General features: G+C 37.1%; 1 protein-coding gene across 3 annotated transcripts in view; it reads left to right on the plus strand.

Moving 5' to 3' along the window:
• Positions 1-19,395, plus strand: part of LOC128362088 (gamma-aminobutyric acid receptor subunit gamma-3) — a 52,404-nt gene that overhangs the window by 19,941 nt on the left and 13,068 nt on the right. For all 3 annotated transcript variants that reach the window (XM_053322736.1, XM_053322737.1, XM_053322738.1), the window contains 2 exons: positions 13,915-14,135; positions 17,686-17,768. In XM_053322736.1, the coding sequence (XP_053178711.1) occupies positions 13,915-14,135; positions 17,686-17,768 (304 nt within the window). The remainder of the gene's footprint in view (positions 1-13,914; positions 14,136-17,685; positions 17,769-19,395) is intronic.

The following is a 19,395-nucleotide window of genomic DNA, read 5'->3' on the forward strand; positions in this document are numbered from 1 at the left end:
AGTGAATTGTTTTGGCAAAGGAGTGGAATATGTTTCTTGTCAAAAAACTATGGTCTACTTATACACTAATGCTTCTGCAGCTGCTTGTGAATACATTATTTAGCTGCTCCTCGGCCGGCTTGTTCACACAATCTTCACAGCAGCATCTTATTGTCATTCCTACGGCTGAGAGGAATAGTTTGACATTTTCGGTTAACTGTGATGATGCTAATGATAATTTTTTTAGCAAATATAGGCTTTAAACCATTAAAACAAAATGTAATTACCGGAAAAAACTGGACATCTGACTCCCTGTACTTTTAGTACAACCAAATGCTGAACACTTTTTTAAGGCAACCAAATGTTACAATTAATTTCACATCGCATTGAAGAAAACTTTAAACTAATGGTAGTAGGGACCATAAACTCATTGGGAAAATGTTTACTGAGGTAATAATCAAGTGAAAAGTAGGGCAATTTTCTCATAGACTTCAATACAATCAGACTTCTTTTTGGAGCCAGTGGAGTAGCCCCCTGCTGGCCATTAGAGAGAATGCAAATTTGAGTCATTTCAAAATTGGCTTCACTTTTCAGACCTGGAGCTACCTGCTTAGGTAAAACAACTAGTCTGTTGGTAAAGTTGGAGAATACCCCAAAACTAAACCCTAAACTGGCACTTATAGATGGCTCCTAACTTACTCTAAAATCCCAACTAGTTGTTTTTACAGTTGTATGTGGACTTATTGAGCAACATATATCAGCAAGTTGCAACGTAATTAGCTGAGGTGTTGGTAGGTTGGAGATAACCAGTTAGCAGTTTCTCACAGCCTCCAGTTTTATGTTAAGCTGAGCTAATTGTCCTCTGCTCTGGCTCCATCAATGCGCAGGCAAGTCTTTTGACTTCCCTTAGTTAAGTCTCGAGTAGCAAGTGAAAAAGTGAAAGCGAATAATCTCCTAACATGTTGAACTGTTCCTTTCAGTGACTTTGGTGCTATGAGGTCAAAGAAGTTGTTTTCTGTTATTCTAGAGAGGGCTGAAATGTTCAGGAAACAAGGCTTAGCTACTCTTAAACTCAGTTGTGACTTTTAGCTTCATGATAAAGTTTGAATGTTAACATTTAAATGTTTATGTGACCTTTAAGGCTCTGCTAAAAAAAAGTCTTCTCCGGTTTTTGGGTGATTAAACCTTCTTCCAGGTTTAATATGGGTGTTACATACATGTGTAAGTAGTTCCACCGTGACATTTGCAACATAATAAACAAAACTGTGCACACCCACACACTGAAACTGTCTAATCAGCCAAAATAATTGAAAGTGTGGTTTTAATTGCCTTGCAGACATTGCTGTCGTTTGCATGACTTTGTCTCTGGAGTTAAAACATTTTTGGATCCATTTCGTGACTTTATGGCTGTGCAAGCTGAAAGCCACATTTGGTCAGATGGCCAAGATAGCCCTAAAACACATAAGCTTCCCCATCCAACACACATATAATTGACCATTTAAATACATTTTTGTATTGTCAAGGATGACACTCTGAGCCAAATGCTCTATCTTTAATAACAAGACAAATCACGTTATACGTGGTTGCTTAACTGTGTCATTGGAAACCAGTGCAGTTAATCCTGTCAGATATTGTGCTTGTAAACATGGTATTATTTCTGCACAATATGCAACATATGAAAAGCATAGTCCTGTGCTTAATTTGGCATTCCTGGAATATTCAGCATACATGACAGCCTTGCTTTAATTTGAATCATCTCTAGTATTTTAATGCATATTTGATGCTGCTACAGCAAATACTTTAAGCACCCTGTTCTACTGCATGACAAGCTAATTTTAAGCCACATTGTTAGAGAGAAATTCAAAACAATATCAGTTGTCATACTTGTATTGTTTCTAATTACAATGCAGTGTATAATTCTGGGTGTCATGACTTCTCCAGAAGACAGACGGTGATTAATTTCCTTCGCTTTAGGAATAAAATAGAAATGAAATGAGGTCATTTTCACATCAAATGTACAAGCAAAGAGAAACCTAATCTGCGCACCTATGGAAAAATTTGAATTTTAAACTTCAGTTAATTGGCCTAATTAATCTTCTTTAGCCCATTTAACTGTTGTCTTTGACAAAAAATGCCACTGCCTACATATAGAACCTGAGCGGTTTGAGTTAAGTAGAGACCACTACAGAAAATGAGCTTGCATTCAAGCTCCATCACAGTGACATTTGTATTGTTCTTTAATAAAAGGTGGCATCACTTTCATGCCTGAATGGCTAAAACAGCAAGTGATCGAACAACCCATTATTTCATCCATCCTTCCATCCATTCATCCAGGCATCCACATGAACTTGAAAAGTCAAAGTCAATTTTTATTGCTCTTTCTCACGGAGATCCATTGCTTTTTTTTAAGGGTTATATACATTTATTATTCATTAAAATGATATTACTATTCCCTGAAGCAAAGAAGCACACTGCATCACAATCAAACAAGCCAACACCTGCAAACCACAGTACCTGCAGCTATTTGAAATTCTTGATGCTTGGTTGCAAAAGATAAACTTGCAGATGTTTCACTACACATTATGTGTGTGTCAATGTTGGGATGACGGTAAAATTATTACTCAAGGCAACAACATTAGATTCAACAATATGCACACAGTTAGTTGCTTATTGGAGAATAAAATAAAAGCTGCATTTTATATCCAAACCCATATCAAATTTAATTATGACTAACAGCTGCTAAGATCCTGACTGAACATAGTTGCATTATAAAATACCTTAAATCAATCAGCATTGATCATTAAGACTGCAAAAACTGTTACACAACTATTCTAGCTCTACACCATGAACACAGGCTGAGCTGTCTTATACTCTTCTGGCCTCCATCTGCACAAAAACATCCTCCACTTGATTAAAATTTGAGGCTGATTCATTCCCCTTATGACAGACCTTGGGATGTTTTTGTGCTTAACTTCTTAGTTCTCAGTTCATTGTTCATACATCTCACCTTGGAAAACGAGTGCTGTCCCTCTGATTGGATTAGCCAGTTAGAATTTTAAAACCAGTATTAGAATAAATAAAAAGGTGCTGTCTGCTACTGTAGCTGATTCGTTCTCTCCTCCATGCTGCCTGTTAATGAAAGATCACCTGGAGGCTTGGTGGCTCATTCAGTCCAGTTCAATATCTACACTGGTCTCAGAAAAGAACTGGCGTGACTCAGTGCACAGAGACCCAATCTAGCTGCTACAATGACAACCTCACTAGACAGTGTAAATATACTTCTCTTCCCGTTTGGTCCCCTGAGACTTAATCAATACACAGTAGATACACTGAAAAGTTTACAGTCTGGACTATAGAGTAACAATGGGTCTCATGACTCATGGTTGTAGTTCTAGGCATGGTGTTTATAACAGACAGACAGACGGACTAACTAACAAGTCTCATCTAGAATAGTCAACTCAAGTATTATGTGCAGTCCATGGTGTGAAATAACACTGAGTGACTTATTATCATTGACAAATATATTTAAAAATTAGTAGACAACTTCCAAAACAATAATGAGGCAGGCAGTCCATGAAGATTACATCCTTGGACACAACATAGAGCTCAGGTAAGACTCTGTTTATTTTCCAAAACATTAAATTCATTATTATTGCAATGCAAATGCAGCAAATATGGACGGACTTAAATGTTAGTGTCCATATGCCTTGGAGTTGGAAACATTGATTGATTGCACACAGAATAAACTCTATATCATGTTGTTGGTGAGAGCTCTTAGTCGGCTGTTTATTGAATCTGCAGAGAAAATGCCAGAGCTGATAAATTACCTCTGTCTTTAACGCCTACAGGTGCAAGCAAGTCCTCACAACAGACTGCATGTCATGTTGCTATTGCCATAATGAAGTAAGGACAGGGCGACAGCTTATACGGACTCATTTAAAGATAATTCTGCACGACATGTACCATAACCTTCTTGTGTTCACAAACATTACAGCACTTCATAGTTCAGTTCTAATTTTTTTTTCAACAAATGTATCACAAAGTTTTACAAATTCCTCCGATGCGTTCTACTAGAGGAAAAAGACAAAACTAAGTAAAAGTTCCCTCTTTATGAATGGCTGATGGTACATTCAAAAACCAATATTCTTGATTAAGATTCAAACATCAAACACCATCTCAACTCATTATGTGATTATTCAAAAAGGCAATTAAAAGCTTATATTTTAATAGAGTGAAATATGTACATAAATCTATAAATCTTAAGCTTTCTAGTAGTTTAGTTTTTTAGTTTAGTTTAGTCACCGAACTCTAATACACACGTGCAAACAAAGCAAACAATCATGTCCCTGTATCTCATCCTTCATCTCCACCAGAACTAGTGACAAGCCAAAAGGTAAAAACAAAAGTAAAAATAAATAAATTAATGAATGAATGGATAAAGCAGTTTCTAACCGAAAAGGTATTTGCTGAAGCATTTGTTTACCCTTCTTGTATTGGTCATTCATTAGATCTCAATGTAAATACAGGCACACTGGCAATTTTAAATGCAGTATGTTAAGAAGAAATCCATTCTCAGCAGCAGAAAAAATGGAATGATGATTAGATAATGAGTGGATTTATTCATTAGTTTATTTTTTTGTCTGTTTATTCATGTGTTTGTGGTGTCATATTTATTCAGTTTTGGCTGTTTGGATTTTGTGAAGCTGGTAAATTTATGCTGAGTCCCAATTTACAGTAAGGGACACACACAGCATGAAATGACTCAAAGTCTGAACCTGCACCTCCTCCCAGAAAGAGAGTTTGAAGATTTACAAAAACATAGAGGAGAAAACAGGGTAAACATTCTGTTTGCTGAGCCTTAATGACTTCCCCACACCTGTGCACAAATGACCTGGTCTCTATCATTTGCATGGCTGAAGATACCTGAACATAACATGATTTAACATAGAGGTGATATGAAAAGTGATTCAGTTAAACGCAACCTGACTAAAAACAATATGTTTTCCTCAAATAAAGTAATGCAGAAATATTTATCTTCATATGAAAAGTAATGCTCTGCTTCCTTCATTTCTCTTCATTTAGCACAGTGACAATGAAAAGCAGACCCATGCATGACCCATTCAGAAGAAACAATACACCGGTCTATGTTTTAATGAGAAATAAACAATATGCTTAGTTGGAGAAGGCAGCATCTTTGTAATTATAAAGAAGTTGCTATTTTTGTACTTGTGGGTCATGTGGTGTCCTAGGCAACCTCATGTAATCCAGGAATTCCTGCCAAAACAAAGGCCAGTGCCAGCGGGGTCCCCGATGCTATTCTCACCCTGTGGATAGAGCAACCCACTCAACATGTCTATAATACACTGGATACCAAGACAAATACAACATTCATGCCAGTTCATTTCCCATTGCTGGCAGAACTACTGCAGCATTCTTGGTACTGCTGTTTTGTTTCGCTCCCAGCAGAATATTAATTTGTAATCTTCCTGAAATGTGCAGCCTACTGTAATTGTTCGGCTCATACCTGCTGCGATACAAAATGGCCTTGATCGCTTTTACTTCACATCATAAAAAATCTTTGTGCAATACAATAAGTGGGTTGGCAGGTTCAACTTAGTTACAAGATGACTGTAACTATTCTCACACCCTCCAACTCTGATGAAAAGATGAAAAGTATGCTTTGACTTAATAAGCATGATTGCTGCATCTCTCGCTCTCTTTTTTTTTTCTGGGCGGAAGATTTGGGTAATGAAGTCATCAGCTTGAGGATCATATAATGAGACTCTTGGTAACACCACTACGGAACAGATCTCAGTGGGATATTAAGATGCTGCGAGTTTGTTTCAATCACCATGTAATGAGGTAACAGAAAAAAAAAATCCTTTCCTGTTTTGACAATGTTCATAACTTTCATGATACCTCTGTGACCACTGCGCAGAGCATGCTTAGTCTGTTTTATAGTGTCGGCAGACAGACGCACAATGATGCAATTATAATGTGTGAGGAGAACTGCACCTCAACTGCAGAATAATGGTTTCATTTTGGACTGGATGTAATGTATTACCACTGTCTTGCCTTCTGCCATTAAAGACTTACAGTAATGTATTACTAATTGGTGTTTGAAAGCTGATACTGTACGGGGAAAAAAGGTAACATTTCAGTAGCTTGAGATTGCATTTGAATGAGCTATTAACACACAATTAGATTTAGGGCAACACTAATGTATATCCTGTTGTTATAATATAACTTTTAGCGTTGCTTATGTAGAACATCTTATGCAGATAACTGTTACAGCAGGGGTTTCCAACCCTCTCTAATCCTGTCAAACTGGCAATGCTTTAGTTTTTTACAAGTTGGTAAGAATGATTATGGACTGATAACCTGACAACAGCTGTTATAATTGGACTGATAGGGAGGAATGAGAAAGGTTGTGCTTTTTTTGCTTAAGCATAAACAATTGGCCTTCTTTTGGTTTATGGCCTGAGGGGAATGGAATTTTCTGTGGTACACTTGTTGTGTTATCTGTATCTTTTCTGAAGAAATAGTATCAAGAACTAATCATTTTTTGGCTGGTCAGAACTTGCACTGTTTGCTAAAGCTCACAAGCAAACCAATATCTCTCAGTATCTCCATAAATATAAGTTGACAGCATATTTGCATAGCTGTATATTATCCTCGTTATACAGGCTGCACCTTGCTCATCTAAAAGCAATATCAGTTTATCTACTTGGACAGCCAGTGTGGACTCTCCTCTCCATTCAATGAGCCAGTTGCATCATGTGTCGTTAATAACATGATGTTATTAAGTGTTCATAAGAATATTTTGTTTCACACAAAGTCCTGATGACATGCTTCAAGACACATGTTTCCCTTACATCGAGACATTCAAACACAGCAGCGAGGTCAAAGGCTTCAGTTACTGTTAACTGAGTCGCAGCACTGAAATTAAACTTGACATAAAATTTAAAAAAAAATAAGGATAGCCTTTTATATCCATTGTATATATTGGTCTCTGTGCTCTGTCTACATTTTGAAATATGGATTCAATGGTCACTGAAGCCAGAAAACCTTATTTGGGTATAGCAGCTCTACACAGGCTCTGCTGTGTGATAGGTATGCAGAGCAAATAAGAAATTTTGTTAGAGAGCTTGTTTATTTTTGTTGGAATTAACTGAGCTGTGAAACATTAAAAATACACAACACAACAAGTAGAGCATGTTGTTAACAACCAACAACCATCCGCTTTCTTTACACCTTTAACCTGTGCAGGGTCATGGGGGGCTAGAGCGTATCCCAGCATGCACTGGATGAGAGGTGAAGTACATTCGATAGCCAATTTAGAAATTCCAGTTCACTAGATTCAGATTTCTTCAGACTGTGGGAGAAAACTCACACAGATAGGACTTGTTTACCTTATAATACTTTAATTTATAGTAAAAGTGATGGTTGGACTATTCATATTTTTTTTAAACATACATAAGTCATAAGTGGATGATGGGTGTCTCCTCGCTCTAGGTCACCTTTAGCTTAATCTAATGAGGACACAAGAAGAGACTCTGAGATAACAACTAGGAACAAGGTACACAACAACATATCTCTATGCACAGGCCAGATACAGTATGTACTGTAAGCCTTTTGCTGCATGATGATTCAGTACCAGCTTCATACTGCAGAGCATGCTTTGCCCTAGTTTATCTGGTGCAGCGACCAGTACTGGACTTCTGACAGAAATAAACTGTCTAACTTTAATATATCACAGAATTTGCCGGGAAGATGTTTATTTGAAAATAATGGGAATGCTATATTTAATTTTCTGAATTAGAATGGGTCATTTCTACATTGAACTACAGTGAAAAAAGGAGAAAGACGGATACATGGTAATAGATTATCTTTTGTTGGAGTGGAGGAATATTCAGTGTTGAAAAGAGAAAAAGAAGTAGTTCTTTGTTCAGCTATAGAAGGCGAAGGATTTATCCAAACCCTTGTGCTCATGGTCATGTCAGAAACATTTATGTGCAACTATTAAAAAACAAAAGTATGAATAAAAGAATGCTGTGAAAAGGTTGTTCAGGATGTTTTCACCAATGTGTTGCTCACCAATCCAACAAAGGCTATGTAACATAATGTCTTTTTAGTAAATATAGTATTTATAGACAGAGCAACTCTCAGACAACATAACCTGGACCAATGCTCATCTTTAAAATCCAGACGAACATTTTGGGAGCATTTAACTTCTGTATTTCAGAGTGAAACAGAATAGACAGTGGGGATGTAACATTTGATTTGAATGTTGAAAAGTGGATATGTCACTGTGAATCTCAGTGCTGTGCCATTAAAAATTGAAGATTGATTAGTGGGTGGATGTCATGATAGTATTGGTTGAAATTGGTTGCTTCGAGCCTACATAGGCACACTTCAGTAAGAAAACATGTTTGGAATTTGATATAAGAATACAAAGAAATAGATGTTTAGTATGTGCACCATATTACTGGGGATGTGATCTAAAAGGGTTAAAAAGGCCTTTTTCATTTAATCTCGACTTTAGAATGCTTCAACCTCAAATATCATTAATAATGCCTTATTTGCATAAGGAGACAGGAAGGTTAGGAGAATATGCCTCTGCTCACTTTTCACAGAAATGAATAGCTGCATCACTGCAGGCGGCACAGAGCTGCGGTGTCATCATGGGAGGTGGCTTCTGCCAGACTGTTTATCCCAGCTTGAGCCATTAGTCAGCCCAGTCATTTTCTGATTTGTATTCTGGCAAATTTAAAACATTGAATAAACTGTGGCAAAATGATTCCTCACATATCAGTCGACATTAAGCCATGTGCAGATTTTCAATAATGACTAATATTCCCAAGTGTGATTTTAAAAAATGGATGGGGAACTATTCCATTATAAGAGTAAATCTGCTCAGTGTGACCAGAGAAACAACTTTTAGACAGGAGAGTATGATGAATGATGAAATGAACTTTCCGCCAGCATTTTTTAAAAGTAAAACCACACTGAAAAGACAGAGAAAATGGGTGTTTTGCATTTACACTTAAAGTGTTGGACAATTTACTTGAAAAACATTTACAATTTACAGTACAGGGACCATTTACATACTACATATTGTTCATTAAAATGAATTACTACTTCAATAAGTTACTTACTCAACAGCAAATCTAATATCATTACTCTATACTGTACATCACTCAGTACTTTCATTACTCCATCCAGCGTTACATCTTCAGTCTACAGTTAGGAGGTATTTAGTCTACCGAGCATTAACAGCTATTTAAACAGTTGTCCCAGTGAGTTCGTTCATAAAGTCCCATCATCTCACTGTATCTGTGTTGCTTTCCCCTCCAACTCTGAATTTAATTGACTTTTTTCAGAGCAGACATTTTGCTATATCACAGCAAAAAAGACAACGGTGTAATCAGAATTATGGCTGCACATTACATACACATTTAGTGTAGTTTTGTCCCGTTAGCAACCAAGCTAACTGTGTACTTACTGTCCTGTTAGCTTGGTCGCTAACAGGACAGAAGAACAGGCATTCAAGAAACGTTTGTACCATCAACTGTTGTTTCATAACTGTCTGCAGACGCTCTAGTGTGAGCTAAATAAAAAGCAGCAAAGCTAATAAGACAGCATCCTCTATTTGGACCCTTAAAAGGTCAGCACTGTCAAGACTGCTTGCGATTGGCAAACAGTGTCCTTAAAGGTTAATGTTTCCTTTGTCTTATGTTCAAAAGGTTTAAACAAATTTAAACACAAAACTGTCATAGCATTAAACATTCAACTTATACTTATTATTACTAATAATTCATGTGATCCACAAGGTTCACTTCTATGATACAGATTGTACTTCCATACAATATTCAGGATATTCAGGATAATCTGTTTGGTGCTTCATTTTGAATGAATATATCATGTGAGGTTCATTTCTACTGTACAGTAGTACCTTTGATTTTACTGTGAGTTAATCACTAACCTTAATATAGCAGCTCTTCTGTTGAGGTGAAAGAGCCATTTTCTCCCAGCAGCGCCTGCTCTAGTGGCTGAAAGCAGCAGCAATCAGAGAGAGGAAGTGAGATCGATACTCTTTCAGCATAGTTAAAATCACCCTTCAATGTGAAATTTTATAAGAGATTACAATGCTGGAAATGTTGCTGTACTATACGAGATGGACCTCTCAGCCTCCATCTGCTGCTTGCTATTTACAGATGCGATTGCTTCAGCTCATTCTAACTTCTATTTATTTGATTTGCACCACTTTTCCTCCACTGGTCATTAAATCCTGGCTAATGTTCAGTTTTTTCAAATCCCCAGAGATCCAAACAATTAAAGGTCATAAGCACCCAGTGGTTCTCTTGATTATAGACTTCATTCTAATTGGTAAGCTATTCAAACTGTTGCAGAGAATGGGTAAAAGGTCAAATTTCAGGTGGTGGCAACAGTATAAAAGCTTGGGTTGCTGGAGAAGGGAAGACTATAATTAATTCAGTTGTATTGTATACCTTCAACCGTATTGTTGCTAGAGAGGACAATAAAAACTCAACATTTGTTTGTGTAGAGATTCAGCCAGATACTGTATATGTGCCCCATTGAGCTTGTACAGAAGCACTAGTTACAATACAGACTAGACATGTTTATTGGCATAATTAGTAACTTTAGTTGTTGCAACAAAGACGCCCATACAAATAGCAATAAGTGGCCACATATCTTGTCTCTTTTAATCACAACCCTGGTACATTTCTAAAACAAATTAAAGACTAGCAGATGTTTTAACTCACTCAGTTTTCTCAGTTAGCTTTTCCAGTAAAAATCCCCTAGCTACAAGGTTTTGTTTGGTACAAGCAGCTTCAGTAACCGGCATGTCAACATCCATTAAGGCTAAAGGGCAATACACACTGATGTTGTATGACGCACAGACTGTTTCCTAAGCCATTGTTGGTGAGTGGTTAACAAAGCCAAGCGTCAAACCATGTGCCTCCATCAAGTATATACTATACTACAACAAAAACAACTCAATGTATACTGGGACTGAACATTTACCCCTGGGTAATGGCGTGACCAACATGAATTGGCTTTACAGTGTCAATACCTCACACCTCAAGGTGCAAAAATCACTACAAGTAGCCTACCAACTGTCACATATGAAGGTTTACTGTCTCTATACGTTGACCTGTTTTTTCATGTCAATAACAGTGTACATGCTCAGAAATAGAAACAGGAAACATGAACAGTGAAAAATAACAGTAACACATACAGTATATACCCAACCTCATATGGTGGATTCATCAGTTGAAGCTTTCTGTAGAAGAGGCAAAATATTTCAACATTTCAAAGTGTAGTGGATAGTTACATTTTAATTGACATGTTGCTTCCTGAATTATTAAGATGCAGCAAATATACTTGGCATAGTTAGTAAATTGCCTAATCTGTCAGGCAAAGACTGAATATTACATCATGGGTAGACAAGTGCAGAATTTTTCAAGTATTTAAATGAATAGTGTGATTTAATTTTAGGAAATGAAGCTCCTCTACAGTAAATCTCACAAATTCACATGTAATATCTTCATATGAATACCAACATGTAAAAATGAATGGACATTACAACGCCCAGTCAAGAAATATTCTGGCTCCATGTTGTTTTCACACTGCAGTTTTTGTACATATTGAACAAACCTGTCTAACCAGCCCCTATGCTAAGCTAACATAATGTCAATACAACCAAGATGCATTCAAGTATTGAGTCTTGGTCACCTGCAAGAGTTATGGCAGAGCTCAGAACTGACACATCACTGCAGTAAAATGTGTAAAAGATCATTAAACAGGCATAAAAATAAGCTTCATTTCACATTTTAAAGCAAAAATGAGAATAAAATGTCAAACTATCCCTTTAATGGAATGTAAAAAAGTCAATCAGTGCCAGTTTGAATTATTAATTTTAAAGAACGGCATGTAAAGCTTGAATTCCACCTATGTTTCACTGAGGTAAAATAAACACCAGTTAGTTAAGTATTGAATATAACAGTGAGGATAATTTGTCACATTTAAAACAAGCAGAAATATGACAGCCTCAGAGAAGTTACTTCTTTTTTTAAATATTATTTTTCAAGTTTTTTTCTTTTTATTGGACCGTTGGTGGCAGAGAGGCCAACAGGAAACAAGGGTAGAGAGAGAGAGAGGGTATAACATGCTACAAAGGTCCCTTACCAGACTCAAAAACAGGTTGCAGGTATATGATGATGGCATGCGCTGTAACCACTCTGCTACAAGGGCACTCCAAGTTACCATAATTATGATACTGAACAGACTGTATGACTCCTCATCCGCACATCACTCATCCCTCTTGATGCTGTCGGTCACCTTACCCCTCTCCTCCCTGCACACCTGTGCCTCATCCTGTCATTACATAAATACTAGCCATTTTCTTTCTCTCATTTCCCCAATCATCTCTGTCGCTCTCCTGCTGTAGCAATTATTTCCTGCCTTCCTGTAAACCACCTGGGTTTGCATGTCTCTTTGGACTTGCTTTTCTCCATTTGCCCATTCAGATTTGTTTGCCTGATTCTACAGTTTCTACTAGTTATTATAAAGGGTCAACAGGTTGAGGTTGTCTAAAGCCACAAATATCTCTGTGTTTTTCTGGACAGTAAATTCAATTTGAAAAAGAACACTGAGGTGGAATTGAAGAAGGCTGAGTCAAATTGAGATCCTTTCACATTAGCAAGAACCTTTTACTCGTCTTCTATCAGGGGATCTTGGTTAGTGTCCTCTTTTATGCTGTGTTTGCTTGGGAGGCAACATCTGTGTTCTTTTAGTTGTTGCTCTGACCCATTGCTGTAGACCATGTTTGTATTGTATTTATTTATTCAATTGCATTGTTCATATTGTTGTATGTAAGAACTGTTTTGGTGGCAAATTAGTTTCTCTAATCTTATTTATCTAATTCAACCTGCCCTTTCCATGTTGCCCCTATTGAGTTTTGGTACAGGGGTCTCTAAAACCCTAATGGTTTTTAAACAAGTATGAATTCATGCATGTATTTTCTGCCTTTTCTTCTTTTCTTTTTTTTTTTTGGTTTTCCTCAATCCTTTGTGCTGAACCACTTTAACACAAAACCCCTTTCAGGATATCAAAAAGCAAATCAGTGGATGGATTGCCTTCAGATTTTGACTTGATGGTAGCCTGAAAAACAACAAAATGAAGGTTTGTACAAAAAGCTAAATTGATTCTGATTCAATAGATGTCAGATTTGGGCCAATGTACTCTTATTACTGCACCAAAACACAAGATGAACCACTGCTTTTGTCTGTATTTAGCAGCTCATAGATCATTGATAAAGTCCATCAGCAGCCCAACTGACTCTGAGTTGGACTGACTGTTTGCTTTCCAGAGCTGCAGTTGACCTGGGCATGGTCATTAACTTTACATTACCTATGAAATCTTTATCCATATAACACTTAATGACTGTAATAAATTATATTTCTTCAATTTTTTTTATTACTTCTGGTAACAAAAGTTGAAGTCGATGTGGAGTTGCTGACAGGAGCTCAAAGCCATAGTCTCACTGCCAGATGCTCTGCAGCCTTGGAGAGTTTGCTGTCAGTACAATGGTGAGTTAAGCAGATCACTGAGAGGTGCCAGGTGAGGTCTGTGCTGTACATACGGACCAGTGAACCAGTTAAATGATAAATGCTCTCGCTGGTGAAAATGATGAATGGTAAATGCTGTGCTGAGACGTGTTGCTGAAACTCATAATACTTTTATTCACTGTCATTTAAAAAGAAAATCAATACTCCTGGGAAGCAAGTGAAGCTGCATTTTTCTATCTTTCACCAAGCGAAGGATAGAAAACGTCATTAATGATGTTTGCTGAAATGAAATTTTAACTGCACTGTTAATCCACTCACGTCTTTTAATTTTCTTTTACAGGAATACCAAATCGACATCATCTTTGCTCAGACGTGGACAGACAGCCGCCTCAGATACAACAGCACAATGAAAATATTGACTTTGAACAGCAATATGGTGGGACTTATTTGGCTCCCAGATACTATCTTCAGAAACTCCAAGAATGCAGATTCCCACTGGATTACAATGCCAAACCAGCTCCTCAGAATATGGAATGATGGGAAGATACTTTACACCTTAAGGTAAGCACAGAAAAGCTTTTATTCTACTTCTCTTCAGTGTCTCAGTGAAGAAATACAATGCAGAGTTAAAGCTTTACAATGAATGTTCTTCCATACCCACATTTTAAATGAAAATATAATTATATCTTATATGATAATAATTATATTATATAGTACTATTGCTATAACCAGTACACAGTATTACAGTATGTTTTTATGCATCTGTATTATAAAATTACTTGTGTGGATCCACAGACTAAAATCCTGTGTTACTGAAGTAAGAGCTAGGTGTAGGGGTTCATTTTATGACTGGACACATGCCAGCCTCATTATAAAGGTAACAATAGTTGTAGTGTACAAATACCAAGTTAGTAGCTTGGACATGCTGTATTAAACAGTAAGAGTATTAACCATGATTTCATGTACTGTACCTTTGCTGTCTCTATTTGTCTGAATTCTGTCACATACAACATTTTTGATTTGGCTTCTTTTTCAGGCTATGCCCCCTGTGCTCAAAGACATGTTTTTCTTCCTTTTCCAAGAGTTGAATGTTTGAGCTTCACTGTGGAGAATGGTGTATGTGCAGAATTTGACACTAAAAGGCTGTTTTCACATTTATCTGCTGAGCTCACTGAAAATGCAATTTTTGGGGGCAGCCTATGAGAAACTATTTAATTTATTTGGACTTTGCAGTGAAGAAAGAGACATCTTGTGTCAAATAGCTAAAGTTCTGAAATGAACAATATTTACGTATTTATAGATTCAGGATTTTTAATGAGGAGAAGGACCAGATGTAATTTTAAGGATTTAAAAAAAGTATTGTCTTTACACTTTAAAACATGCCATGTGAAAAGTGTTTTTCACTCCATCAGGGTTAAAGTGAAAAACACTATGCTATAAAGACAGGTACAGAATGTAGTGCATACTATTCTGTAAGTATACAGTTGGAACTGGGACACAACTGTGGACTACTGTGGTTTGTGAAAATTCTTGGAAACAATCATAATTCCTACTATGAACATGTACTTACTGTAAATGTACAGTCTGAACTCTGCATCAACATTTCTTAGTGTGGATTTTATGATTAATTCCTCGGATCTCCATGCACAGCTTGGGAATCAATGAAGTTTATCAGTCAGTTTCAGATTATATAGTAGACTTCAGCAGTTGTATTCACCAAGAAATCTATGCAAAACACTTTGGGATGCCAACATGCCCCAAAAAGAGCAGTGGAAAAGCAATTAGCCTGTCATTACCAATTGTAAGTGCAAATTGCCTGCATGAGCTTTGAGACCAATTTACTAAGGCAGACCCTCTCATGCCCTAAAGCCCTCTTTGTAATCGGAGCACTCAACATTAATATAAACTGCCCCTCAAGTCATAAGAATCTCTGGACTGTCCCTCTGTCATTTTTTACCCTGTCCTGATGTTTAAGCGTAAGACGTTTACAGATTTTTTATTGATAATGTTTATAAGGACTTTTTATGTGGATAAATATATGATTCCACTGGCTATAAAAGTGAATATTGGACTCATGGAAATGTGACAATTCACAGACTGCAAGCACATTTCCGCAAGAACAAAAGAAGCGTCACATGTGTTATAAGCGAGTCAAGTCACAAGCAAAGCCCAGCGACATTCTCCCTCATGGACTTCTATTGATGTTGACTATTCAGGGGCGTGCAAACTTTGAGGAGTAATATCCGTTGATGGCATGAGAGAAAGACAATGAAATGTCATTTGGTATTAATTGAGCTATGGCTTGGCTGGAGTAAACAGAGATGACATTTTGTGATATCATGCCTCTCCCACATGCATGGCATTGTCCCAATTCCATGCTTTAATGAGGTTGAAAGATCATACTAGAATTATAGTACAAAGACTTTTTTTTCTCTCCTATTTCTTCTTATCTTTGTCCATTCATGCACATACTGATATCCCTTGTTCTTTTTCTCATATTGTGGACTTCATTTTGTAGCTGAGTGGACAAAGCCTATTGTTAAGAAGAACTACCAGCTTTTAACATGTTTTCCTTTCTTTTTCTTCTCTCTTTTTCTCAGTCAGGTAGTTGTAATTTCAAGGGAACCTATATTTGGAAATCCTTATCTTAAACCCTGTTAATTCAGACTGATCTGTCAAACCAGCCAGTTTGAGGTCAGGGCACTCTTAACACTGCCTGAAGCCTCTTATTCCAGGGAGATAAGAATTTTTACTTGCTTACTTTAACTGGTTTATAATTGAAGGTCAACGACATATTGGCTGCATGATTACATCCACAGTATTGTCTAGTCTTAAGAGCCAGCTGGCCTTTAGCACATGCTAATATCTGTGCTGTGTTTTAAAAAACAGAGTACTGTAGGTTTGTTGAGACATCATCCTTGTGGAAGCACACACAATGCCAGAGCAGTGGGAAATATAAAGATATACAGTGTCACATTGTCCCTCCACACCGGTGTTTCTCAGTCCTGGAGTGAATACAGCTGGTCACTCATCATCCTTGAAAATGTGTTTTTTATGAGCGTGGTGAATAGAGACCACCGAAGGCTGCCGATGGTCTGTCAGCAATGCAGTTCCTCGGTTGCTAGTGGAGGCTCATTAAAGTAATCCCTCTTTAATTTCTCCAAGTGAGAAAACAGATACTGAATGTCGTTTATAGCAACATTATAGCTGATTCATAGCTCAAGATACTTGAACAACTAACACAATTTATTGGGTTCTAATTTAGGATATTGATACTAGGGCTGCAACTAACAATTGTTTTCTTATCAATTATCTGTCTATTATTATTTCTTGGTTGCCTTGTTTTGTCAGAACAGAAGAAGTCCAAAGATATCAGATAGTTTACGATAATATAAAAATGCTCACAGGGGAGTTTCAATCAGAGAATGGTTATTGTTTTTGATTGAAAATGGCTGCAAGAATAATCAATTATGAAAGTATTGCAGATTAAAGATACCCTATGAGATTTCTTTTTTTTAACCTGCACTGCTTGCATCCAAGTTTACTACACTACACTTCTGTGCATTTTTCTGGCATATTCTCCCCACCTGTCAATTAGTAGAGTAGTGTGAAACCACTGCTCTGTGTATCGTGTCACTAGCATGGTCAAGTGTGTACAGGATACAAACACAATAGGGACCTAGTCATCAAAACATTTTTTCACAGCGCAGCTTGTGTTCAAATATTCTAACTTCTGTCAGCTGACAAATTGATTAATAAACTAATAGTTTTTTAGAATCAAATGCAACCTGGGTACACAGTCTGAAAAAGGAGAATGATCTTGTACAATTTTGTGTGTTTTTGTAACATTTCTTGTCTATAAACAGTCTTCAGAAGAATTCAATAAGTTGTACTGAGTAGATTATGCACCTGTATGACATGTTCTGTAACTTCTGTCATTTATTTATCTCTCACACCACCTGTTAGGAAATGCTACCACACTGGCTGTTGAGAAATATTTACCTAGATTTACTCCCATATTCACCCATTTATGCCCACTTACAGAAGGCTTCTTATGACACTTTGAAAGTCGGAACAAAGAAAAGTCCTGATTGTGTTGTTGTCTTTGCAGACTGACTATAAATGCAGAATGCCAGCTGCAGTTGCACAACTTTCCAATGGACGAGCACTCCTGCCCACTCATCTTCTCCAGCTGTGAGTACACTTTAGTATCTTGGTGCAACACAGTGCTCCATTTTCTCTGGTGTGTTTTAGGTTATTATATTTTGAATTGGGTTTTTTTCCTTTCCACATAGCAAGTACTCAAAGACAGTTATATGAGTATCTGCTCATCATTTACAATTGATTTTTTTAAACAGTAAAAGTAGCAATGGGGGGACAATGATGGCCAAGGGACTGAAGGACAATTCAAAAACATTAATGTAAGAGTGAGTAATGTTCCAGTGTTGATGCCATGCTGCACCACACTGTGTTCTGATACCTTAAAAAGGCATTTCTTTGAGTCAGTCTTTTTGCTTTGTTATATAACTCAATAAAGACAACATTTGAACACAGAGACAGAGACTGTATGGATTTAGTATACTTCCACAGGACAGATGCTGTTGTCTAACCAGTGTAAAATATGCTAACTTTGATGACTGTGCTGCATTGATGCCTTGACATATGAAGATCCTCATAACATGTACAATGATTGCTGCTTATTTTTCAAAACCTTCTCTAAATTGTGTTAATTCGGAAGCCATCATAGAGAAGCAGTATGTTGCATCCTCACTTTCACTCTCACATCCAGGTCAGTTTGCTGGTAGCTATGGCAACATTGGAGCAATCTGACTTGTGAGAGTTCATACAGAGGTATCTACTGAACTAAAGGAAAGATAAGTACAGTAACCTGAAGCTTAAGTGTATTTAAGTGCACCGAAGTTCTAAACTGCTTAAACACCAGCAACAGGTCTCTCCATTATGAGTCTCTCCATTATGAAGTAAGTATACAAGTACATAATAAGGCTCCATTAAAGACATCTGCATCACAAATGTATTCAGCTACTATGTAATTCAGTGTAGATGCAAATTCATGCAGATTCATTGATGTGTATATCATCAATATCTGGTTCCAGTGCAGACAGCTGATGAAGCAAAGTCATCCTAATCCTAATCCTAAATCCTAATTTGGTGAAATAATTTTACCTATAGAACAGAAACTACACTTTAAAAATCACATTGTGGGATTCATTCTCACTTTTTGATATTTGCAAGTGACAGGGTTTGGCAGTCTGGGTAGCAGGACATACAGTAAACAACATGATGCTCCGAGGAATAATGTAGTGTGTGGAGAATGAAGCATATGTGTTATCTGCTGTGGATCTAAAGCGTCCTCTCAGAGAGATGTATTATCAAGATTACGGATTGATTTAATTTGATAAGACCTTGCACCTTGTGCAGCCTATTAAAGTCGGTGGATCCTTGCCGCTGTAATCCATTAAACCAATTTCCTTACCTAGAAATTACCATGGTTTCCATGATGATGTCTCTGTCTTCTGATTAAGGTAGATTTGCTTATCTTTAAAGCCATCATGCCTCTGGGGCATTGGAATAATCAATGTACAATGATTCCCTTACCATAGCCTTGAACCTTGGACTTCCTTCCCTCCCGAAAAATAGAAACACATAGAGTGTGTTGTATTCATGGCTGTAATGGAGGTTATATGCATGTAATAGGGTTGTTTTGTTTTCTATTTGAACACTGTGTCCTTGTATGAGACCACAGACTGAATGAGACTCAAAGATGGCTGTTACAAAAAGGACCACAAACCATAGCTCGGTT

This window comes from Scomber japonicus, chromosome 7 (assembly GCF_027409825.1).
Source record: "Scomber japonicus isolate fScoJap1 chromosome 7, fScoJap1.pri, whole genome shotgun sequence".
NCBI classification, from domain to species: domain Eukaryota; kingdom Metazoa; phylum Chordata; class Actinopteri; order Scombriformes; family Scombridae; genus Scomber; species Scomber japonicus.